Here is a 23,295-nt window from a genome sequence, read left to right on the forward strand (position 1 = left end):
CCTCACTCTAATACTTTATGCGGGCAGTTATAGTGGACAATCCATATAATCAAGTAATAAGGCTAAAAATAACTGGATAAAAAATGTTATTTAACAAAAGAAAAGACTACACTAATTGATATGAAGTTTTCAATTAGGAAATGTTTATTTAACATGTTTGGAAGGAGTCTTAAATGTCAGAGCTTTTATAATGTCAGTAAGGTTCTACCATGGGAGAGACAGAGCAATCACATTTTGTCTTAATTTACTTCAAGTAAGAAAAAAGGACAGGTGGTAAGCTTCCTATTTATTGCTGAGCAGAACAAACAATAACAGAAAGTTACTGTAACCACCCCACTTCAGGGTTGTAACTCTACCTCACATAAGGCTCTATCTTCCTATAAAATCACAGCTGACTTGTGTTTTTATTCCTGACTTGTGTTTGTCTTTTGCCTGAGCAGCAAACATTATTCACTGTGTGGTGTAGATGGGCAACAAATGATGAGTTACACACTGTAGAATAATAAACATGGGTTAATTTTATTATAGCAGTAGAGTCTGGTGGAAATGTGTTTCATATGAGGGCTGTGAGATAACACTTTATCTGAGACATTAAGACTCATCTTGAGACTCACTAAGTAAACAATAAAATCCTGAGACATAATTACAAATTTATACAGTACATATCTGCCGACTAAAATCTGTATTACACATTTCTGTTCTAATCCCCTAAATCTTAATCCCCCTAACTAGACCAAAACACATAGTAATTTTCCTGTGCACAAATTCCCTACCTCAGTTGAAAACATAGTAAATAAGTTGCAGACATAATGTAACTCCGAATGTCTGAAAATGTACTACTATTCTACAGACTTATTACTGCTTATTTCCCATAAGAAAACTGATAAAGGAGTGGATTTGTGAAAGAAATTAGCTTTTTGTTTTTGACCCTAAAATACAGCCTTAGAATATTTTAAAAGTAGAAAGAACCTGCATAGCAGTGCTAGAACCTGCTATGCCACAATGCCCATAGGCATGGTTACACACACATATACACACACACACACACACACAGAGGTATTCTGTTGTGCTCATCATTTTTACTCTGCCTTCTTGCCTGGTTTCTCTCCTTTCACTGCCATGCGGATGCTGGACAACACCTCAGTGTACAGAAGCGTTCCCATGAAGACCACAGCTGTGCCAACCCAGTGCCAGGCTGTGAATGGGTTCCGGAAGTACAATATAGAGATGATGAGGCTCAGGAATTTTCGGAGAGTCACTACTAGTGTAACAGTAAGGGAGGTGCACTCTGTGGTTAGGATGAATACACCCCGAATGCATACGTATCTGAGGAAGCAGCCGAGTTAAGGGCTAGATAAAGTTAAAATCTTTGTGTGTGTGTGTGTGTGTGCGCGCACGATCAGCCATAAGATTCAAACCACTAACAGGTGATATGAATAACACTGATTATCTCGTTACAATGGCACCTGTCAACCCAGGTAAATGACCGCATTGGATGGGACCAGGAAGCTGATAGAGGCAGTGTGATGCTCTGGGCAAATGTTCTGCTGAGAAACCTTGGGTCATACCATTCATGTGGATGTTACTTTGACATGTACCACCTACCTAAACATTGTTGCAGACCAAGTATGCCGCTTTATGGCAACTATATTACCTAATGGCAGTGGCCTCTTTCAGCAGGATAACGTGTCCTGCTTTTAATATTATGGCTGATCAGTGTATATATTTCAAAATATTGCCATATGTCAAAGGATACTGGGTGATGACATTCATCGCTAAATGCAACCACATAACTGGTACACTTTGACCAATCACAGGGAGTTCCACAGGAGCTTTAAGAAAAGGACATTGAGACATTAGAATAATCAGAATAAATATCTGTTAGCACTATTCACATAGTAATGCCTAGTGAAATCGTCTACCTACATTTAAATCCCCTGTTCCTTCTAAATCGAAGAAAATAAACCTCTGCTTTACAATTTACCTGCCAACCCCAGCCCCTCTCCCCAACCCAGCAACTTCAGAATAACATACTGGAGTATTTTGCAAATAAACAATCTTCTCAAATATAAAGAAAAATTTAATAGATAATGAATGATGATTTTCATATTTTCATATTTTCATAGTACAACTACAGGTTTCTAAATGCTTTGGAGCACTTTGCTACATGCTTAGAGAGCTTCTTCTGCTCTAACTGTCCTGCTTCACATTGTCTGTGGGTAAAAAAAAGTTAATATAAATGGTAGTAAGACTCACTGGTTTGACTGAAGAGTACAGCGTGGTTATAGATGTCAGTCGAGAGCAGCAGAAACCCTGGCAATGGCAGGCAATGCTGAAAGAAGCAGAGAAACTACACTGACAACAGAATGACCCAGAAAACCTATATACATCGAATTTGATGCCCCATTCACACCCGTGCCACATTTAACAATGTGCAGAAAAATTTGGAGTGCGAGACTAAATATAAAATTATCATTAAATTTTGGGATTTTTTTTTTATCACAGTGCTGCTGAATTCTCAGACCTTTTCCTGAAATCTGTTGTTGATTCATTTTCTAAAACACCATGGCTCAGCTAAAATCAGGAACTTGTACAGTTTTTAAATAATCAGAGGTGTACAGTAACAAAGTACATTTACTTGAGTACTGTACTTAAGTACACTTTTTGAGTATCTTTACTTTACTTGAGTATAATTTTTTCTGGAAACTTGTTACTTTAAATTCACTCCATTTAAAAGACAAATATTGTACTTTTTTACTCCACTACATTTCTGTCGAGGTCACTGAGTAGTAAATAGTTACGTTAATCAGAGGATGATTTGTTTTCACTCTTGTAGCATCACGTGTCGTGAGGTTCAGTGGTTTTCCGTCATTTTTTGAACTCTGATCAATTGGTGGCAAAATGGACGAATCATTTCATATGCGCATCCATGGCCATACTTAGACAGTATGTTCCTGTTTTTAGAAAAGAGTAAAGATTCTTTCCATTTTAAATGTTTGCTTTGGGTGGCACGGTGGCTTAGTGGTTAGCATGTTCGCCTCACACCTCCAGCGTCCTGGGTTCAAGTCTCGCTCCCACTCACTGTGTGGAGTTTGCATGTTCTCCCCGTGCTTGGTGGGTTTCCTCCCACAGTCCAAAGACATGCTTCTAGACTGTCTCTAAATCGCTCTGAGTGCCATGAAGTATCCTCATACACTTCGGATAAAGAGGATTTCTTCTCTAATATTGTGCATGTGCGCACACAGGTTGTTTGGATGTGTCCTAACATGTACAGCTGAAGGTATGACTATGCTGACATCTTATCCAGCCTTATCCACTGTCACTTAAGCTGAACACAGCCCTCAGTGGCCTGTGAGAGGTTTTTTAGTGCAGCTGGATTGATCTTTAGCCCAAGAAGTTGAGCAATTAATTTGCATATGAACCAGCTTCTACTTAAGATGAAAAAGGACTTTTTTAAGTTTGACTTATTTGACCATAGTACGATTTCTCTCTACTAGTGATCTGTTAGACATAGTATCGTTGTCACAACTAATGGTTTTGAAATTTTTGTTTTGACAGCAAATAAGTCTTTCTGTTTTGCTCTTTGTTAAAGCAGTGTAGCTGTTGGGCAGTTATACAGCTACAGTTATACAGGTACAGTTATACAGGTACAGTTATACAGCTACAGTTATACAGGTACAGTTATACAGGTACAGTTATACAGCTACAGTTATACAGCTACAGTTGTGGAGCTGGGTTTTAAAGCAGGTTGGATTTTTTTTCTGATCAGTCTGCATTTACAGACCACTTGATTCAAATGTGCATGAATAGATACACACAGATGTGTACTTGGGGGTGGTAGGATCATTAAATAAACAATTAAAATGATTATACATGTCTTTTTTGTCAATTCAGTAGTTTAATTTCTTAATTTTGTAACATTCTAAACGCTCTTAATTCTACAGATACTACAAACTGGTCAGTATATTCACTAGGTTGCTGTAAGTATTGCATAAAACAATAATAAAACAATGCGATGGTATTTACTTTTTACTTTTGATACTTGAGTACTTTTAAAAACAAGTACTTCTGTACTTTTACTCTAATAAAAATCTGTCTTTACAACTTTTACTTGTAATGGAGTAATGTTTGACCAGTAGTATCTGTACTTTCACTCAAGTAAGGAAGTTGTGTACTTTGTCCACCTCTGTAAATAATGCACTTGTACTAATATTATTTTTACAATCAGTAAGTCTGACACTGTGAGGTACAAGCAACTTTTGATCTGATCACTCAATGGCAGGTGTAAATGCAACTTCTGAACTAATAGGTCACAGAATTTCACTTACATTATAGAAGAGAGCCTCTTTCGAGTGCTTGCCATACTGCTTGTACAGCGTCTCTTGGAAAATGCCCATTAAAGCAGACACTATTAGGGCAAAGGTCAGCATGCCAATACCTTGAATAAAAATAGAAACTTCAGGCTTGTGTACTGGAGTAGTCTTTCAACCATATTCTTAAAAAACCTTTAAAAGGTACCTAAAAAAAAATCTAAACCTGTTGTTGTGGCTCAACAACATAAACTAAAATATACATAGAGCCACAATTACCTAAAAGCCAGTGCAAGAACGCATACACGCCTTCCTCTTGTGTAGCAGCCTTTTCAGCACTCTAGCAAAAATCATCAAATAAAGGTAAATGCATCTTTGCAAAACTAAGAATGAGATATAAAACTTTACACCAGTCAGAAAAAGATGGCACAACATTGACCAAGGTACTTACTACTTGTTTGGCAGACATGATGGTACAGATAAAGATGCCTACTGATACCAAAAATATGGAAAGGTATTTACTTGATGAATACCTGAACCAGAGACAAGACAGCACATTGGTAAATTATGTCCATGAGCAAAATATTCTAATCATTCATATTAACATGCAACAAAACACTGAGCAACTGAATTTAAATATACCAAAGGGAATGGAAATGAAATAAAAACTAAGACGTGAAAAAGACTTTCGATATCAGTAGATGAATCATAGCAACGGTGTAAATATGTAAATTCATAAAAGTGAATGTAAAAGCATTAATAAGCATTACACAGTTTAATTACATTTTTTAAATGAAAATTCTTTTGTTTGTGGTTCTGGGGCTTTTGTGAAGATTACGGCTGCCTCTGCCAGGAGGTTTAGACTTGGCTTTTAACAAGATGCTGATGCAGTGTGGTTAAGGAAACACAAAATTAAGGCTATCTTAGATCCTTACTGAAAATCTTAATTAAAGAGGGGAGTCCACATGCACAAACCCAAAAATATAAAGAAGCTTGAAGAAGTGGACCAAGGTTAACATACATCCAATCCCTGTATGTTTTAGATCAAATTATCACTTATTGCATACATTCTTCTCTCAGTATATTAAATTTTGCTCGGCGCTGTATCAATCCTACCTTTTTTTCAAAATGATGATACCCAGTATCATGTTTGCTATTAAAGAGCCCTGCAAGAAAATACATTTCTGTCATTCATATGGTTTAAAGCATACATCCTGATCAAATGGATGACTTGATGCAACTTGATGGATTCCTGAACAGATGTGTGAGACTTACAGATCTGAAGATCATGTGCAGTGGCATTGCAATGTTGAAGTTCAGGGCATAGTTGTTTACAACACTTACAGTGAAGAACATGGTCACCATTATCACATAGTTTCTAGAAAGGAACAAAAACACAGAGAAGAGTATTAACACACTCAATAGATCTGGACTAATAAAAACAGCTGCTGAAAATTGAAGCTTGTTTTGAGCGGCTGATCGTATCAGCTACCAAAGCACAACTTTTGTAGCTTGGTAAGTGATTTTCCATCTTCTTTATTTCTTACTAAAATATTATAATTGCCTTACTGTGTTATTTTCGTAACAATATGTTTTCTATTTCTATAGTCGGTAATTCCGAAACTGCTTCCTTTCTACCAGTATTTACTAGCAGGCAAAGATGGTCTACGAGATTAAGCAGCTTGGCTTGTGTTTTAGTAAGTGGTAGCTGATGAGACTAAGGTGGATATTTTTAGCAGGGGCAATAAAATAGATCCAACAAACAGGTCTGGTAAAATAAGGTTGTTTCTCATTTAAAATCATTCACAAATGCTGAATCCCTAGTTTCAGTTTACTGACTGTGTGAAGTTTCACATATTCTTCCTGTTTCTTGTGGGTTTCCTCAAAAAAGTGCATATAGGGGGATGATTGGAAGTGTGTGAGTGTGGGTGCGTATGTGTGTGTGAGTGAGTGTGTGTGAGTGAGTGTGTGTGTGTGTGTGTGAGTGAGTGTGTGTGTGTCTGCTTGGGGTAGTCATAAGATCAATCCCCAGCACTACCAAACTGCCACGTAACCATCAGCTGCTGAGTTATATAAATGATATAAATGGAAGTCAATCCAGATTTGGTGTCTGTCAAACGCTGTAATTGTGTGTGTGGTGATGTTTCATCCTGGGTGTATTCCCTTCTCTCACACAGTTTTCCTGGGATTAAGCTATAAATCCATTGCAAATCTGACCAGGATAAAGTGGTTTACTGAAGACGAATGAATGAATGAATGAAGGAATGAATGCGTGCTCATTCAAAGAAAGCTGAGCCAGTGTAACATAATGAATGCGTGTGTTTTTGTGTATATACTATACTAGTATATTAATTAAGTAATTATTACAGTGTAACACTGATTTTGACATTGAGCTCCTGAGTCTATAGTACTACTATAGGGAGTTACACCGACCAGGCATAACATTATGACCACCTGCCTAATATTGTGTTGGTCCCCATTTCTCTGCCAAAACAGCCCTGACTCTTCTGTGTTTTGCACTGTGTATTCTGACACCTTCCTATCAGAACCAGCATTAACTTCTTCAGCAGTTTGAGCAACAGAAGCCCGTCTGTTGCACGTGCACATGAATCAGTGAACCTTGGCCGCCCATGACCCTGTCTCCGGTTCACCACTGTTCCTTCCTTGGACCACTTTTGATAGATACTGACCACTGCAGACCGGGAACACCCCAGAAGAGCTGCAGTTTTGGAGATGCTCTGATCCAGTCGTCTAGCCATCACAATTTGGCCCTTGTCAAACTCGCTCAAATCCTTACTCTTACCCATTTTTCCTGCTTCTAACACATCAACTTTGAGGACAAAATGTTCACTTGCTGCCTAATATATCCCACCCACTAACAGGTACCATGATGAGGAGATCATCAGTGTTATTCACTTCACCTCTCAGTGCTCATAATGTTATGGCTGATCGGTGTAGGTTGTAATGTTTTCTTGTGACAGAGCTGGTGAGTACCTGATTGGTATGGCTGGTTTCTTGCGTCCAAAATTTGTCTCGAAGATGAATCCCTCCAAGGCAATAAAAACAAACTGGGCAAATGTCACAATGTTCCCGCATCCTCGGAAATCTCTAAAGGGTTCAGATCACAGAAAAAGTCAGCTTCACTTCCGTTACCATTCATTCCACACGTCTTTCAACTGGAGACAGAACAGCCTACTGTTATGGCACCGAATAGATCATTATGTTATTAAATACACACAGATATCACATTAAGCACAGGTTGTTGATAATAAACCGCAGCTGATGATCTGTATAAGACATTAAGCAGAAGTTGCACCGACCTCACCAAAACTTCCAAGAACACAACATTGCTGCAGCAGCCGACAAACACCAAAGTCACTGCAAAAACCGTGTTCATCTTCACACACCTTAAAGACTATCCTACGACAAGATGAACAAAAATAAATGAATAAATGATAACACAAAAACTACACTAATCCCAGGGCTGGCATGTTGTCGTCAAGGTATGCAAAAGCTTTCAATGAACGCGTTCATTTTAGGTTCACCTTCGAGGTTTTGTGGATATTGTAGTCTTTGCCTTCGTGCTTTTCACGTTACCGCCGTGGTTAAAAAGGCGATACATAAACTACATTTCCCACAAAGGCAGAGTGGGCCGACTCTATGAGGTGCATTCACGACGGTCAACTATATGTCTAGGCAACCTCAAAGACGTTAAATATATGCCACGGTTTTTATAAACTAATACGCCAATTAGTTATCATTATATTGTTTGCATTTCAAGATACTGAAGTTAAATGATAAGTAAATGCTAATATAAGCTTAAATGAGATCGCGTTCTGTGTTTCATATTGCGCAGTTGCAGCGCAGAAGTAACTCTCCAAATGCTCCAGAGTGTTGCGTAGTTACGTGTTTCCGGAAGACGTGGCGATTGCTGAAATTATAACGGTGCGGCGTTTCGCCTTGATTTTTGCTCACACGGAAGCAAGTTCATAGACCGCAGAAATGATCTCCTTAACAGATTCTCAGAGTGAGTGGACTTTGATTGTGTTTATCTCAGGATTATCGGTCATTACCCCAACGCTGGAGGATTTGAATGGTGAAGATAGGACGGTAGTTTGAATGAATGAGAGCCATCATGGCGCGGCCTGAGACAAACAAGCAGACTCCCATTCTCCTACAAGCGTCTAGAGTCTTAAACACGTGTTAAATATTTACCTCAATGGTACCAAAAACGTCTAGTTTTAGGACGTGTGGCATGTAAGATTGTGTGTGTGTGTGTGTGTGTGTGTGTGTGTGTGTGTGTGTGTGTGTGTTTCCAGTAGTGAGTGTGATGTACATTACTCTGTGTTCTCTCTGTATGAACAGAAATCGGGATGGGATTAACAGGCTTCGGCGTGTTCTTCCTCTTCTTTGGGATGATCCTCTTCTTCGATAAAGCTCTGCTGGCCATAGGGAATGTGAGTGTGATGGAAGACTGAGTTCACCTTTACACCCAAATACTGAATAACTTCAGGACCACACTGTAACCAGAGTGTCCAGTAAACTCTGTCTCTCTCTCTCTGTGTGTGTGTGTCTGTCTGTCTGTCTCTGTTCTCACTGTCTCTGTTCTCTCTCTTCCTCTCTCTCTTTCTCTCACTTTCTGTCTGTCTCTCTCTCTCTCTCTCTCTCTCTCACTTTCTCTGTCTGTCTGTCTCTCTCTCTCTCTCTCACTTTCTCTCTCACTTTCTCTGTCTGTCTGTCTCTCTCTCTCTCTCTGTTCTCTCTGTCTGCCTCTCTCTCTCTCTCTCTCTCTCTCTCTCTCTCTCTCTCTCTCTGTCTCTCTCTCTCTCTCTCTCTGTTCTCTCTGTCTGCCTCTCTCTCTCTCTCTCTCTTTCTCTCACTTTCTCTGTCTCTCTCTCTCTGTTCTGTCTGCCTCTCTCTCACTCTCTCGCTCTGTTCTCTCCTGTCTCTCTGCTCTCTCTCTCTCTCTCTCTCTCTCTCTCTCTCTCTCTCTCTCTCTCACTCTCTTTCTCACTTTCTCTCTGTCTCTCTCTCTCTCTGTTCTCTCTGTCTGCCTCTCTCTCTCTCTCTCTCTCTGTCTCTCTCTCTCTCTTTCTCTCACTTTCTCTCTGTCTCTCTCTCTCTCTCTGTTTTCTGTCTGCCTCTCTCTCTCTCTCTCTCTCTCTCTCTCTCTCTCTCTCTCTCTTTCTCTCACTTTCTCTCTGTCTCTCTCTCTCTCTCTCTGTTCTCTCTGTCTGCCTCTCTCTCTGTCTCTCTCTCTCTCTTTCTCTCACTTTCTCTCTGTCTCTCTCTCTCTGTTCTGTCTGCCTCTCTCGCTCTGTTCTCTCCTGTCTCTCTGCTCTCTCTCTCTCTCTCTCTCTCTCTTTCTCTCACTTTCTCTCTGTCTCTCTCTCTCTCTCTCTCTGTTCTCTCTGTCTGCCTCTCTCTCTCTCTCTTTCTCTCACTTTCTCTCTGTCTCTCTCTCTCTCTCTCTGTTCTCTCTGTCTGCCTCTCTCTCTCTCTCTTTCTCTCACTTTCTCTCTGTCTCTCTCTCTCTCTGTTCTGTCTGCCTCTCTCTCACTCTCTCGCTCTGTTCTCTCCTATCTCTGCTCTCTCTCTCTCTCTCTCTCTCTCTCTCTCTCTCTCTCTCTGTTCTCTCTGTCTCTGTTCTCTCTGTCTCTCTCCCTCTCTCTCTGTCTCTGTTCTCTCTGTCTCTGTTCTCTCTCTCTCTCTCTCTCTCTCTCTTTCTCTGTTGTCTCTGTCTGTCTGTCTGCCTCTCTCTCTGTCCCTCTTTCTCTGTCTCTCTGTCCCTCTCTCTGTCTCTCTGTGTGTAGATCTTGTTTGTTGCAGGTCTGTCATTTGTTATTGGTCTGGAGCGTACTTTCAGATTCTTCTTCCAGCGCCACAAAGTAAAAGCTACCAGTTTCTTTTTGGGAGGAGTGTTTGTGGTGTTGATCGGATGGCCGATCATTGGCGTGGTACTGGAGATTTATGGCTTCTTCCTCCTTTTCAGGTGAGTTTGGTACAGTTTGATATCACAACAGATTCACTTCATTTGATGAATTAGATTGGAGACTGTGAGCCAGACTTTCTCGTCTAACATCAGTGCCTGACCTCACAAATGCGCTTCTAGAGGAATGGTCAAAAATTCCCATAAACACACTCCTAAACCTTGTGGAAAGCCTTCCCAGAGGGATTACATAGATGTGCATGTAAAGGCAGACGACCCAGTTTTGGCCTGGCTCGCAGTCTCCACTCTAATTCATCCCAAAGATGTTCTATCAGGTTGAGGTCAGTCGTTATGGACCTTGCTTTGTGTACTGGTGTGCAGTCATGTTGGAATAGGGATCATCTCCAAACTGTTCCCACAAAATTGTCCAAAATGTCTTGGTATGCTGTAGCATACATTGAAGCATTAGGAGTTCCTTTCACTGGAACTAAGGGGCCAATCCCAACCTCTGAATTCAATCATTTGGAGAGGTGTCCCATAACTTTTGGCAATATAGTGTCTCTCTATCTATAGTGTAAATTTTCACCATGCTTTAGTTCAAATATTAATTATTTCCAGCAGGTCATTTTTTGCCTTGGTAAAAATAGAGTAGCAGAATGAGGACATTTCTCATCCTCGTTGCGTAAGGTCTTTTGGAGTAAATCTGGTCAGCTGTCAGTTTGCTGCCTTTTAATTTGCCATTCAGCGAAGACATAATGAATATAATGGCATTCATACACATTGCTCATGTCATACATTATAATACATTATGGATTAAGTTTTGTAAAAGCTGAAAAAACCCTGCTAAGCCTTTAGAAAGTGGTTATGTATGTTACATGGTGCCTTTATACAGCTGCTAGCTATTTGAACCCAACATCTGTCCTCTCTCTGTGTGTATGTGTGTGTGTGTGTGCTGTAGGGGCTTCTTCCCAGTGGCAGTTGGCTTCATCAGAAGAATACCCATTCTCGGTTCACTGCTTAATCTCCCCGGCATCAGTGGGGTAAGTACTGTCCATGACTCTTTTATACATTCATACTGCATTGAGGATTCAGAAAGATATGTTACAAAGAATTAAGTGAAAGGATAAATGTTTTGCATCTCTGGCTATACACTGACTGATGGATGTGTGGATGTAGGACACAGCTTTTAATAACTGAGAAAAATCAACTATGTAAATAAGTATATCGCAAAGAATGGAGACTCTGCTGGAGTGTGTACAGGGATATGTGAAGAAAAAATGTCACTGTGTTGTAATATATATGCGACAAAACCAAGGCTTCTTATTTCTTTGAAAAGCTTTTCTTCATATTTCTTCAACCAATTACCAGAGCAGACCAGTATCCATAATCACAGATGATTTGAAACGGACACTGAAACTGTCCCACTGTAGGTGTCTGGTTGTTTTGTGCAAGGTTGTGTTGTTGTTGTTTGCTAAAATTCACCCATGCAGAACTCTCCTTCTATGAAATCATCAGAAGACTGAGCGTCACATGATACACTGACAGGTGTGGTGCATGTAGCAGGCCAAAAAAATTAATCCAAACATAATATATTTAATAGAAATTATGATGATGATTTTCGATCAGCTTTATTATTACCATGTTGACTGACAGAAATATAAAAATGTATATTAAGAGTCTCACTGAGTAGACACCTGATCACTTAGTTGATTGTTGTAAATCAAATCTGATACATTTGAAAAGCCTTGCATTTGATTTTCTTTCAAAAATATCACACTATATACTTGATGAAGGAAGATAATGGCTTTGTATGATTGTTTTTTTTTCTAGTTGGTGGACAAAGTCGGTGAAAGCAACGCCATGGTATAACAAGAAAAGTCCATTTAAAACAATTTTTCTCTGTGTTGTTACCACTTATTTAAACTCCTCAATCTTATTTGTAACTTGACGCCCTTATCGGCAACCAGTGAATGTCTGAAATGAGAATTTCTCACGTTTGAGAAAGGGCAGTGCTTTTATGTGGCACATGTAGTCACCTTGTAAAAAGCAATGTGACCAATAGAGAGCTGTTATTTCTGGAAACTGATCCACAGCCCAAATTGGGCTCGGCTACTTTCTCTGCTGCATCACCTCCATCGGAGAGGTAACGTGGATTTGAACCAGTAGAGGGCGTGTTTTGATGGTGCGCCTATTTTCCGGCTTTTGAACCAACCTGCTGTGGGAGGAACCGAAGTTTGCTACTTCATTTTTAGCTTTCTTTATGCCGCTGTTACAGAAATCGAATGATCTCCATGTATGATGGTGTTACTGGAATTCTGCTTGTTCAGGTGCCAACTGCTTTTAAGAGTGTGCTGTATTGAAGCGGGTTGCGAGAACAGCACACCGAATGAGCTACAAACCTCATCATGTTACTGGCTCAGTGAGGAATTAGTAGCCTTTGTGAAACACACGTGATACTACATGTAAATACGTATTTTAAGTAATGTATAAGACTGATGTACATTTTTTTTACACAGAGACAGCAACAGTTTAATAAACCTCTCCATGTCTGTATATGTCTGGCTGTTTCAGTCTTTATTTTCAAACAATCAAGAACAAATCAATCCATTTTTGTGTACATATAATTTACATGTTCATCGCGCATAGCAGATGAGAGCTGCATCTAGACCTACCTCTGCTCATATTATTAGCGTAATAAGCAGGAGATCAATGACAAAGCTGCTGTGTTAGTCAAGATGTTAGTCTGAAAAACTAATGAACAAGCGCACTTGCTCCTGAGCACGGCTCTTACAGATCTTTCAGGTCTTTCTGAATGTTCCACAGTGTGTCTGCACTTTTCTTCAGCTGAGACACCTCATCCTGAGTCAGGTTCATGTTGATCACACTGCTCACTCCTCTGCTGTTCAACACACACGGCAGGCTCAGGAACACCTGATCGCTGATGCCGTACATCCCCTATCGGTCAAAAAGGGTATGCTTTTGTCAGACACATCTATAACAAGCCATCAGAAGGCACGCTTAAAACAATTAAAGGCAAAATAAAAATAAACAGAAGCTTAAAGTCCAATCCTAGTGCAAATTACACAAAGTTTTGCATGAAAGTGCTGGCTACATTAGTGGTTTCTTAACAGTACCACAGAGTTATTGATAGTTCGTTCGATTTTTTTTTTTTAGCCCCTACATTGGATATGATGACCAGCTGTCACTGGTCAGTGCTGATAGGGAGTTCCTGTCTCAAAAGCTTAAACTAGGAAGGAAGTGCACTTTCAGGAGGAAAACACCACAAATAACTACAATGTCCTTGAATGGCCCAGTCATGTGTGACTGACCCTAACCCATGTGTGGTGACTGGTGACACCTTAAAAATTGCTCTCCAACTAACATGACGCAGTGCAAACTATTTCGTAGAGGGGAATAGCATGCTTCATGCTGCAAATAAATAGCAGAGTTAAAAAAAAATTGCAACCAAATACTAAGCAATGGAATTAAATATTTATGAACTGCTCACATTCCAGTTTTAGATTTTTGTCCTCCTTTTTTGTGCATACATACAGAAGATTCTGATTCACCAACATCCCAGGTTATGACAATCATGTGATTAAAAATATGTTTTAGGGCTCAGTAACTTTTCAAGGCACTACATGTATCTTTATGTATTAGCTACTGACCTTGACCATAGTGGAAATGGGATGAACTCTGTTCAGGTTTTTAATGAGGCTCTCTATCAGATCTGCTACACTCAGTCCAATAGCCCAGTTAGTGTAGCCTTTCAGTCTGATCACCTCATAAGCACTGCAGGGAATCAACACATACACAGGATCGTATAACTCCATCTTCTGTGGTGGTGATTTAAATGACAAACTTTAGAATTGGATGTAAATGAACATACCTATCGACTACCAACTTGTGAGTCTCTTTCCAGTTTTCCTTGTCACCATCTTTGCCGATGTCTGGGTTCAGTTTCTGGAGGTTCACACCTGCTACATTTGCACCACTCCAAACAGGCACTAGGAATTTTACAAACAGAATTTTAAATGAATAAGTGCACACAGAAAAACTTGTGCCACCTCATACACACAGCTTGCTGATAGGAAAGAGCATCTCTGTGTATCAGAACTGTAAACAGAACGTTTTTTAAAGAAAGACAGTGATTCCTCCCTGCTGTCTTACCACTAGAGTCACCGTGTTCTCCAAGAATCCAGCCATTAAAGCTGCTAGCATGAATTCCCAGTCGTTCCGCCATCAGGTACCGAAAACGTGCTGAATCCAAATTCGTGCCGCTGCCGATGACCCTGTGTTTGGGTAGGCCGCTTAGCTTCCAGGTTACGTAGGTCAAAACATCCACTGCATACACACACAACTTGGGATTACCAAAGTAAAAGTTTCACGTTCAAACATTCATGTTAACAAGAAGCTGTTTGAGTACCTGGATTAGACACAACAATAAGGATACAGTTGGGGCTGTATTTGATTATTTGTGGGATTATGTGCTTGAAAACATTGACGTTCCTCTGGACAAGGTTAAGCCTGCTTTCGCCCTCCTGCTGGCGTACACCTGCTGTCACCACCACAATGCGTGAGTTTGCTGTCACTGAGTAGTCTGTGGAAACATGAGCAACTGAGAGTCATTTTACAGTCAAGGTTTTCAGTGCCCAAATGCCTGCATTATATATAACATAACATTGTCACATCATTCTACCTGCATTCAAGTCACTCCAGACTTTTTAAAAAAACTAAATTTTTATCAAATAGGATCCCCTGATTCCCCATGCCTCCATCTTTTATAGCAGGGCTATAGTAACTAGTAACACTTACCTTTTCCTGAGACAATTTTAGGAGTTTTGAAAAAGAGACTTCCATGCTGCAGGTCTAGCATCTCTCCTTTTAGCTTGTCCTCCATCACATCCACCAGAGCCAGCTCATCAGCCAACTCCTACACAGCAATAGAAGACAAAACAGTCTGACCTCATTTATACATCTTCAGTATACACGTTATCTTGGTCAGGGTCACACTGGATCAGAATCGTTCCTGGGAAGATTGGGTGTAAAGAAATACAGCCTGGTCCTGGTACACCCAGTCCACCACAGCAAACCAAGCACACACTTTATTCACACCTAGGGACAATGCAAAGTTACCAAACCCACTGGCATGTTTTTGGGAGGTGGGAGGAAATTAGAAAACCCAGAAGAAATGACATGGAAGAGCGTGAATAACTGCACAGACAGTATCTTAAACTCAGTATCAAACCAGGGACTCTATTTATAATTCCTGTGACTCACAATGGATAAGGCTGGCTGCTAAAGCAAGTACCACTGTACCTGAGTTCATGTAACCATTAAAATGGTGTAAATAGTACTATACAAGATTGCAGAAGTCCACAAGTCTTACCTGCAACAGGATGCTGACGGCACATGCCATGCCCACCTGACCCACTCCCACCACCGTCACCTTGTTCTTGGGAGGCTCAACTGGTCCACTGACGAAGGGGGTGATGAGCTTCTGCAGCACCGATGCCATATTTAGTACTGTAAAAAAAGAAACTACATAAATCAGTGCAAACATACACAAACGTGCAGGACTCTGAGAAATGATTCGTTTCTTGATTTATGGTTGGAACTTATATGCTGGTTAATGCAAAAATAACAGGAATAACAGCACATTCTGCTTGAGCAAAATCTTATCAACAGGTTTCAATATTCATGTGATATTTACACAAACACATAAATACAGATAAAGGTTTATCATTAATAATATGCACCAGCTATACTGGGAATCATATACAGTATTTACATTTGTGTTTTTTATTTAGTGAGCTCTTATTCGTCCTCTAAATTAAAAATCTCGTTTGATATCTGTTCCAGGTCTCCTTACATCAAGGTCACATCTATGACACACCCACATTATGGAAGGCAGACACACAAACCCAGGTCTCTCTCAGTACACACAAACTGCACACAAACATTTAGCTGCATTGCAGCTTGGCACAAACATCAGCTGAACACTTGCCTTCCCTGTAGACGCTTTGAGCTCCCAGGTACAAATACCACCATGAAATCATCATGGTAGGGCAGCTGAGAGGAGAGCAGGTGACTGCAGTGTTTCGGCAGTGGCGTCGCTGTGTGACACTTCCTCAAAGCTGCAGCAGAGACAGAGCGGGAGGAGAGAAGAGGAGAGGAGAGGAGGGCTCAGAGACTCCACGCCTTCTCCTTTGAGGACTGTGTGTAGTAAAACACAGAGCCTTATATGTAGACAGCTAATGGTGTTACTGTAATCCCATGACACTTTCTGTATAACCTGACCTGCTCTGTATAACCAAGGTAACCACTCAGACCCAAGAAAGGATCAACTAATAGCATGTTGAACAAGCTATTACTCAAATTAAACCAGCCTCGTCTTCATCTGGCTTTCGCAATTTAACAGAGAAATTCAATTAACATTATTTTTTTTTTTTATCCAAGTGCATTTAATCATGTCCTCATTAATTTAGGACAAGACATTAATTAAGTTTTATTTTTTAATTCTAAAAAAAATAAGACAAGAGGTCTTAAATTCATGAGGGATAAATTAAATCCAATTTCCAATACATTATGGATATTATACTATACAGCAGTGATTCTCACAGTGCCCCACATTTTTTTTAATGGTTTATAAAATAAACCTGTACTGAAAAGGGTCTATAAATGTGAAAGGTGCCTAACTGTAAAACATTCAAAAAACCCATATAAAGTTTCTAACTTCCTGAAGAACATAAACATTATACACATTATCTAATCTAGCTTATGTTAACCTGTTTGTCAAACTAAACTCGAAAGCACAAGGACTGAATATAACATGCAAATCAAGTCTTTAAATCAACTGATAACCTGTACTTTGTGCTGCTGGGTATGTGCATCACTTATGTAAATCAGTTTTATATCAAATAAGAATACCTTAGTTAAACAAAGACAGAGATTTTGTGGGCCAAAGCCAACCAGGTTGGTTTTTGAATATAATTTGCATGTCACGCCTGGCCACCTCAAATACATATTCATGAATCTAAACTTTCTGAGCTGCATGGAAAGTGGATTTGCAAACAGGGCCACAATTTAACCATGACTCCAAGGCTCAAAAAAAAACATTAAAGGAAATTTCTCAATTAAATTAGTATGGATTGTAACCACATATCACCTCCCCATTTCTTGTCAGTAAGACTGTTCACCAAGAACAATAAACGTTTTATCAGTTAGTCACTTACCTACAGTGCTGAAACTTAAACAAATCAAGGAGTTCAAGACAATGTAATATTAATAGTGAACATCCTTTATTTCATCCCTTTTAATGGATAAATATCCAAATAAGGTACTGCTGTACTCTAAATTAGAGTGTGAACATGGAATACTTTTGGGACAAAAACTGGATCAGTTATTATTGTAGTTAAGGAGAGAATGTGCAAAATGACATTTAAACAAAGAGAGAAAGACAGCGTCACATTTCCAGATCGTCTTTTTAAATCATACTATTGACAATTTAAAACCAGATGGAATTCACTCATGTCATAATCTAAATGAAACCTCTATACATGGAGGAAATCCCTCTCAGAGTCCAGATGACCGAGACGAGCAGCAGCCTGGGAGGAACAGTGTAGCATTTGGGAGCTTAAATATAGAAAACAGGAGGGAACGTGATAAACCGAGGAATGAGCAGTTCTCTACTCTGTAAGACCCAGCTTCTTCTTCAGAGACTCTGGCATCTCTGGTGGAGGGGGGCGGGGCAGGCGGAAGTACACCTTCACAGAGTCATAGATGAACCACTGCAGGGCGGTCAGGGTACCGATCATAATGATACGGGCCACTAGACCCTTCCAGACACCTGAAAAGAAAGAGCCAAGTCAGAAGAAACCAGTACTTAGGTCTACTCATTCCATATTAACACAAAGTTCTTGTCCGCCCTCCAGCTCATCTACCCTGGTGAAGTCCACCATGGGAGCCAGGGTAGAGACTGGGCTGAAGGAGCAGGTAGACTGCTCTCACACACCAATGACTCAAGCACCTCCAACTGTACAGCCAGAAAAGCTGCTGGGAGCCTCCACTCTGGAGCTATGACACTCAGAGCTGGAGGACTCCCTAGAGGTGGACTTAAGGAGCGTGTGGTCCATCTAACCCCACCATAATACATAAAAGTTGGGCATTCAAGTAAGAAACCTTTCATTTTATTCTTTCCAAATTATATAAAAGTTGAGCTACTCTAGCCATTCTTATCAGAGGCATATACATACTCTGAAATTATCCCACCATATGTATATACATTTGCTTAATGCCATATTTTAAAGTGTAAATGTTAAAAACAGGGTGCGAAATACTCACCCATGGGCCCAAGCCTCTTCAGCACTTGAGCTGCTGTGCTTCCCTTCTCCTTGTTCAGCACAGACACCACAGAGTCAGCAGGGTGCGACACAATGGCACAGAAAACACCAGCTACACAGGAAGATAGAAACCACAGTGGTCAATATTCAAATGCACCTTTACACCTACACTTTAATAATGCAAAGCAGCAGTGGCACGCATGAAGATTTAAGCTCATAAGACATTTATTTAAACCAATCAGAAAAAGAATGAATGAACAGAGACAGACAAAGCAATAAAGTGAGCCTAGTACATATCGCAGTGTAACATGGCTATGATCAGCCAAGCTTACCAATGTAACCAGCCACAAAGGTGACCACCAGCTGCTCGGGCTTGCTGCACTCGCTGCGGGGTTTGGGTACCACATACTTGTAGAGCAGCTCAACTGTGCGCTCAAAACAGGCAAATTTCATCATGGTGTAGGGGATCTGCCTCATCCACAGGGGAACCACACCCTTGTAGAATCTGCCAAAAGAACATGGAAAAAGAATTCTCAGCTGCCAGGGATGTGAATTATTATTATTCCTTTTTTTTAACTGCAGCCTTAGAAAGCTGCCTTGCATACAATGTTGGCAAAAAAAGAAACAGGGCAATACAATAAAAATGACAGCCAGATAATCAGCACACAATGACTACAAGTTAAAACCAAATACACTGATAGCAAAAAGAAATAAATTTGCCTCACAGGTATGGGTCTTGAGCTACAAAGTTATAACTTAAAGCAACAGCTTGGTGAAAGTTTATTGTGTCCGCCCTCCAGCTTGTCTACCCTGGTGAAGTCCACTGTGGGTGCCAGGGCAGCAACTCGGCTGAAGGAGCAGGTAGACTGCTCTCACACGCCAATGACTCAAGCACCTCCAACTGTACAGCCAGAAAAGCTGCTGGGAGCCTCCAGCCTGGAGCTGCATGCTCAAAAGAACAGCAGCACCAGAGCCGAAGGACTCCCTAGAGGTGGATCTAAGGAACGTGTGTAGCAATTTTGCTTAACATGATGTTGTAATTCTAAGTCTTCTGGAAACTAAAAAAAAAGGACACTTACGCCCAGAGACCCTCCTCAGCGTACATCTTGGGGGCACACTCCCTCAGGGTGTTGGCATAGCCAGGCTGGGTCTGGATGCGCACTTTACATGCCTCCATTGGGGCCAGAGCTATATCAGCAAAGAATTCAGCACTAGCAGAGGCTGCGAGGTACAGAGAGGTTCTCCACAAGTAGGCATTTTCCTGTTTGAGCAGAAGGAGGAGCATTAAACTGTGGCCTGTTACCTTTATACACAATTTCATAGTAGGCAAACTGATTGTAGACAAATTTCTATGTTGAGGCAATCAGGCCAACACAAGCAGTCAGCATCCCTAAGCACTGGGTAACTTACAGAGAATCAAGACCACTAACACACAAAATTTCCTAGCAAGCTTGGTATTTGTAGGAAAAAATCGGGCATATAAACCTGCCTATACTGCAAGAATGCCATACAGTCACTCTAAAGATACAGTTATCTTTAATCCTTTTTTGATTTAAATAAATGACCAATTTGATAACAATTAAAGGACATGTGCAGACAGAATCATGTAAAGAGACAACTAGTTTTTAATCAAAACTAGGTTGTCCAATCAGAAGAACGCACCTCTCCAAGCAGGTCACCATACAGAATCTTGAACACCTCATAGAAGCCAAACTTGCAGAGACCCTGCATGGAGTATCCGATGAAGGTTGGTGCCCATCCCTTAGCAAGCCCCCGAACGCCATCTTCCTTAATTGTGACCGAGAATCCATTAAAGATGCTCCTGTACTTTGCAGGGTCCACCTAAATGAAACACTTGATTAGTTTAATTGCTCATCAAGTACATATAGAAACATGAAGGTCACTTTCATTCTGTGAACTGGTTGGTTATGATGAGTGCACACCATGTTCAAATGATATACATGCATTTCAAAACTGAAAACGGTTGTTACGGTTTTTAAATATGATTATAATTTCCTTGACATCAGTAGAACAAATCACATCGTAAGAAGGCATGAAGAGAGCCAAATTCAACAATGCATAAATCATCCTAAAACAGTCAGTGTGAACTCTGATCAATTCAATTTAAAAAAAAAAAAAAAAAAAAACCCACCATATGCTTATACAAATATTGGTCTCCTATTCATGCCTGCTTAAAATGGACAATGAACATCAACTAGCTAAACTTTTGTTTCTCAGTGTAATACAGACCTGAAGCCGACATTTGACCAAGTCAAGGGGCACTACAGCTGTGTGTGTGATACCGCAGCTCAAGATGCCCCCAAAGCCGCAGAGTGCGTAGTATTTTGATGAACCAAACTCACAGCTATCACCCGAGTCTGTTATATGAGGAACACAACACACACATGCTCATGCATCACAACACAATATGTAACATGCTGGGTAAGTGCCAGGGCCACACACTCCACATGACTCCAGCATTCATGCCCAAACGGACCTGCATCCTGCATTTAACCAAGTCGAGCGGCACCACCGCAGTGTGTGTGGTGCCACAACTCAGAATCCCACCGAAGCCGCACAGGATGAAATACTTCTGTGAGCCAAATTCACAGCTGTCTCCCTCTGAAGAGAAACATGGCATTACAAATCATTGGACACTTACAAAATGTCTTGCTAAAAATTAGTGGAGCGCCATTTCATCTGTATGATTTTAGCTGAACTAAACTGAGCAAATGTTTTCGATGACCCAAGAGAAGGACAGGTCATGGCAAGGTCATTACATAACATCAAAACAAACTCTTTGACCTTTAAAATTCCTCATCCCTCCAATCAATATACATCAATTTTAAAGGCCTTAGATTACATCATATTAGAACTCTGAATCCCCAAAAAAGGATCTGCAAGACTTTTGTTCTGATCCAAGTACTTTTACAACCCAGACCTCTTACCAAATCTACTAGGACATACATTATAATGTGCTGTGAGGAAAGGGAGAGGGAATACGGTTTCCAGCAGATCCAGTAACTAGGGTATAGAGATCTTGTTAAATAGGAACCCACAGTTTAGAAAGCAACCAATGGCGTTGCTCGTTGTTGATATGTCCAATATCTGAGACGGTCATGTGCGTGAGGCGCGTTTATGGGAACAGGGTGTACTAAAGCACACTTTAATATTATTTCATATTCCTTGGCTGCGTGCTAGCATATATTATACTGTTAAACCAAGCGAGATCATAAACTTTTCCCCCGGATTTTCACTATCCCGGATTGACCCAACTTTGTCCTTCGTTGCCCTCCATGGAAACTCCAACCAGGCCTGGAGTCTTACTGGCAAAAAACAAGCAATCAATTAAAACATTAAAAAACAAACGAAACTATGAACGCACCATAAAACGACTAGTAATGGGGTGAAAATGGGGGAAAATAAGGTATTGCTCAACCTATCCACACCGGCTAACTAGCATGCTAACGCTACGCTAGCTTACATTAGCTTGCTAACATTAACATTCTGACCTCTGAAATGCGACCTCCAGTGCCGTGGACGTCCACTGAAGCAACAATTCGATGATTAAAAACAGAAACAGCTCTGATAAGGAATTAGTGACCATAGTTCATTAGTTACAATATCTATATATAGAGAGCTGACAATGAATGACCAACAGTGGCTATGCTACACGCGTTGAATTAGCAACTGTGAAAGAAAAGCGAAGGGGGGGGAATCACTGCATTATCATTGTAGAAATATAATCCTAATAATTTCTGGCAACCCACCAGCCACTGAAGCTGCTGCCAGTCTGCGGGTCTGTCCGTTAGCGGCTGGCCGTGAGGGCTCCTCCGTCTTCTGCAGCGTGAACAGCGGGGCGCTGAAAGGATTTGCCCGGGCCAGGTGTAGCAGCGTGCTGGGATACATTTTGTTGATAGCTAACAATAAAAATACAAATCAAATAACTGCCCAAGGAAGTGTATATATATATATATAAAACACCACCACAATAAGCGACTTTAAGCTCCACAAGCAGATTAACTAACTAGCTGGCTTATTTGCTACATTACACGTTTCAATGACAAATAGAGTCAAGTTAGCTTAGCAGCACTAGCCTGCTAGTCAGGTCACTCAGGGTAGAAGTAAAAATTCATTTTATCGGCAACCGTAATAGCAACAACATGTAAGAGTAGGGTTCATCTACGAAAAAGAAATCAGAGTCACAACCACAGTGAGCCGGCATTATGTTTTTAAAAAACGTCCTTACTTACAGCTGAACACGTCTCAAAATGGCGCCTCCGTCCTCCTCTACCGGCCGCTCGTAGAGAACTCGCGCACCGCACCGGCGCCTTCTAACCGGCCGCAGAGCAGCGGAAGTGCACGCGTCACCTAGCGCCCTGACCAATCCGATTGGACGACGGCCAGAGCCTCATTAGAATATTTTATATATAAAACAATGTAATAAAATATACTTTTTTATTGCTGTTACACGACCTCAAAGCCTGGTCCAAAAAATTTCAGCTCATGAAACAGATACACATTATATATATAATGAATAAATAAGACTAGACTGCCTGCTGCTGGGACACTTTACTGCCCATGAAGGTCAAACCAACCTGAAAGACAGAGTACGATATATACTGGACATATGGGAGAGGTCTATTCATAGGTTCACATTCTTGTGCATGAAAAATATGACCCCAAAAGAGAGACTGCTAATATAAACTAAATG

General features: G+C 40.6%; 4 protein-coding genes and 2 non-coding genes across 9 annotated transcripts; 1 reads left to right on the forward strand and 5 right to left on the reverse strand.

Moving 5' to 3' along the window:
- Positions 1-495: 495 nt before the first annotated feature.
- slc35b4 (solute carrier family 35 member B4) lies at positions 496-7,865 on the reverse strand. Its single transcript, XM_058408843.1, has 10 exons — positions 7,631-7,865; positions 7,305-7,418; positions 5,586-5,688; positions 5,427-5,476; positions 4,762-4,843; positions 4,590-4,650; positions 4,329-4,438; positions 2,257-2,332; positions 1,757-1,832; positions 496-1,326 (listed from the first exon to the last, which is right to left on the reverse strand). Exons 1-10 carry the CDS (start codon positions 7,705-7,707, stop codon positions 1,080-1,082), a joined length of 996 nt encoding a protein of 331 aa, XP_058264826.1. The 5' UTR covers positions 7,708-7,865; the 3' UTR covers positions 496-1,079.
- A 317-nt stretch (positions 7,866-8,182) lies between these two features.
- On the forward strand, positions 8,183-12,792 carry golt1bb (golgi transport 1Bb). Of its 2 annotated transcripts, XM_058408845.1 has the most exons (5): positions 8,184-8,337; positions 8,676-8,767; positions 10,124-10,302; positions 11,198-11,279; positions 12,070-12,792. In XM_058408845.1, the coding sequence occupies exons 1-5, from the start codon at positions 8,313-8,315 to the stop codon at positions 12,106-12,108; spliced, it is 417 nt and encodes a 138-aa protein (XP_058264828.1). In that variant the 5' UTR covers positions 8,184-8,312; the 3' UTR covers positions 12,109-12,792. The 2 variants fall into 2 exon arrangements, with proteins under 2 accessions (XP_058264827.1, XP_058264828.1); XM_058408844.1 differs by having other exon boundaries at positions 8,183-8,337; positions 11,198-12,792.
- A 63-nt stretch (positions 12,793-12,855) lies between these two features.
- Positions 12,856-17,375, reverse strand: ldhbb (lactate dehydrogenase Bb). Its single transcript, XM_058408842.1, has 8 exons — positions 16,247-17,375; positions 15,629-15,765; positions 15,055-15,172; positions 14,666-14,839; positions 14,410-14,583; positions 14,129-14,246; positions 13,908-14,031; positions 12,856-13,194 (listed from the first exon to the last, which is right to left on the reverse strand). The coding sequence occupies exons 1-8, from the start codon at positions 16,299-16,301 to the stop codon at positions 13,027-13,029; spliced, it is 1,068 nt and encodes a 355-aa protein (XP_058264825.1). The 5' UTR covers positions 16,302-17,375; the 3' UTR covers positions 12,856-13,026.
- A 329-nt stretch (positions 17,376-17,704) lies between these two features.
- slc25a3b (solute carrier family 25 member 3b) lies at positions 17,705-22,993 on the reverse strand. Of its 3 annotated transcripts, none has more exons than XM_058408839.1 (8): positions 22,835-22,993; positions 22,352-22,501; positions 20,832-20,959; positions 20,244-20,423; positions 19,661-19,842; positions 18,914-19,086; positions 18,583-18,693; positions 17,705-18,088 (listed from the first exon to the last, which is right to left on the reverse strand). In XM_058408839.1, exons 2-8 carry the CDS (start codon positions 22,488-22,490, stop codon positions 17,928-17,930), a joined length of 1,074 nt encoding a protein of 357 aa, XP_058264822.1. In that variant the 5' UTR covers positions 22,491-22,501; positions 22,835-22,993; the 3' UTR covers positions 17,705-17,927. The 3 variants fall into 3 exon arrangements, with proteins under 3 accessions (XP_058264822.1, XP_058264824.1, XP_058264823.1); XM_058408841.1 differs by lacking the exon at positions 20,832-20,959 and adding an exon at positions 21,079-21,203; XM_058408840.1 differs by having other exon boundaries at positions 22,831-22,971.
- On the reverse strand, positions 18,158-18,368 carry LOC131365328 (small nucleolar RNA SNORA53). The gene has a single exon (XR_009206633.1). It is a non-coding gene; the product is annotated as a small nucleolar RNA SNORA53 (small nucleolar RNA).
- LOC131365327 (small nucleolar RNA SNORA53) lies at positions 19,366-19,592 on the reverse strand. The gene has a single exon (XR_009206632.1). It is a non-coding gene; the product is annotated as a small nucleolar RNA SNORA53 (small nucleolar RNA).
- Positions 22,994-23,295: the final 302 nt, after the last annotated feature.

The sequence above is a fragment of the Hemibagrus wyckioides genome, linkage group LG14, assembly GCF_019097595.1.
Source record: "Hemibagrus wyckioides isolate EC202008001 linkage group LG14, SWU_Hwy_1.0, whole genome shotgun sequence".
Classification (NCBI taxonomy): domain Eukaryota; kingdom Metazoa; phylum Chordata; class Actinopteri; order Siluriformes; family Bagridae; genus Hemibagrus; species Hemibagrus wyckioides.

Excerpts from the sequence above, each read along its gene's own strand:
- slc25a3b (XM_058408839.1), bottom strand. The coding sequence starts at position 22,490 with ATGTATCCCAGCACGCTGCTACACCTGGCCCGGGCAAATCCTTTCAGC. Across the intron at positions 20,960-22,351 it reads GGCAGCAGCTTCAGTGGCTG|ACTCGGGTGATAGCTGTGAG; the intron begins GTGGGTTGCCAG and ends CTCATATAACAG. Across the intron at positions 19,843-20,243 it reads ATGGTGACCTGCTTGGAGAG|GAAAATGCCTACTTGTGGAG; the intron begins GTGCGTTCTTCT and ends CTGCTCAAACAG.
- slc35b4 (XM_058408843.1), bottom strand. The coding sequence starts at position 7,707 with ATGAACACGGTTTTTGCAGTGACTTTGGTGTTTGTCGGCTGCTGCAGC. Across the intron at positions 5,689-7,304 it reads AAACCAGCCATACCAATCAG|AAACTATGTGATAATGGTGA; the intron begins GTACTCACCAGC and ends GTTCCTTTCTAG. Across the intron at positions 1,833-2,256 it reads TGTACTCTTCAGTCAAACCA|CTCCTGTGGAACTCCCTGTG; the intron begins GTGAGTCTTACT and ends CTTTTCTTAAAG.
- golt1bb (XM_058408844.1), top strand. The coding sequence starts at position 8,313 with ATGATCTCCTTAACAGATTCTCAGA. Across the intron at positions 8,768-10,123 it reads CTCTGCTGGCCATAGGGAAT|ATCTTGTTTGTTGCAGGTCT; the intron begins GTGAGTGTGATG and ends CTCTGTGTGTAG. Across the intron at positions 10,303-11,197 it reads GGCTTCTTCCTCCTTTTCAG|GGGCTTCTTCCCAGTGGCAG; the intron begins GTGAGTTTGGTA and ends TGTGTGCTGTAG.
- ldhbb (XM_058408842.1), bottom strand. The coding sequence starts at position 16,301 with ATGATGATTTCATGGTGGTATTTGTACCTGGGAGCTCAAAGCGTCTAC. Across the intron at positions 14,247-14,409 it reads AGAACACGGTGACTCTAGTG|TGCCTGTTTGGAGTGGTGCA; the intron begins GTAAGACAGCAG and ends TAAAATTCCTAG. Across the intron at positions 14,032-14,128 it reads CACAAGTTGGTAGTCGATAG|TGCTTATGAGGTGATCAGAC; the intron begins GTATGTTCATTT and ends GATTCCCTGCAG.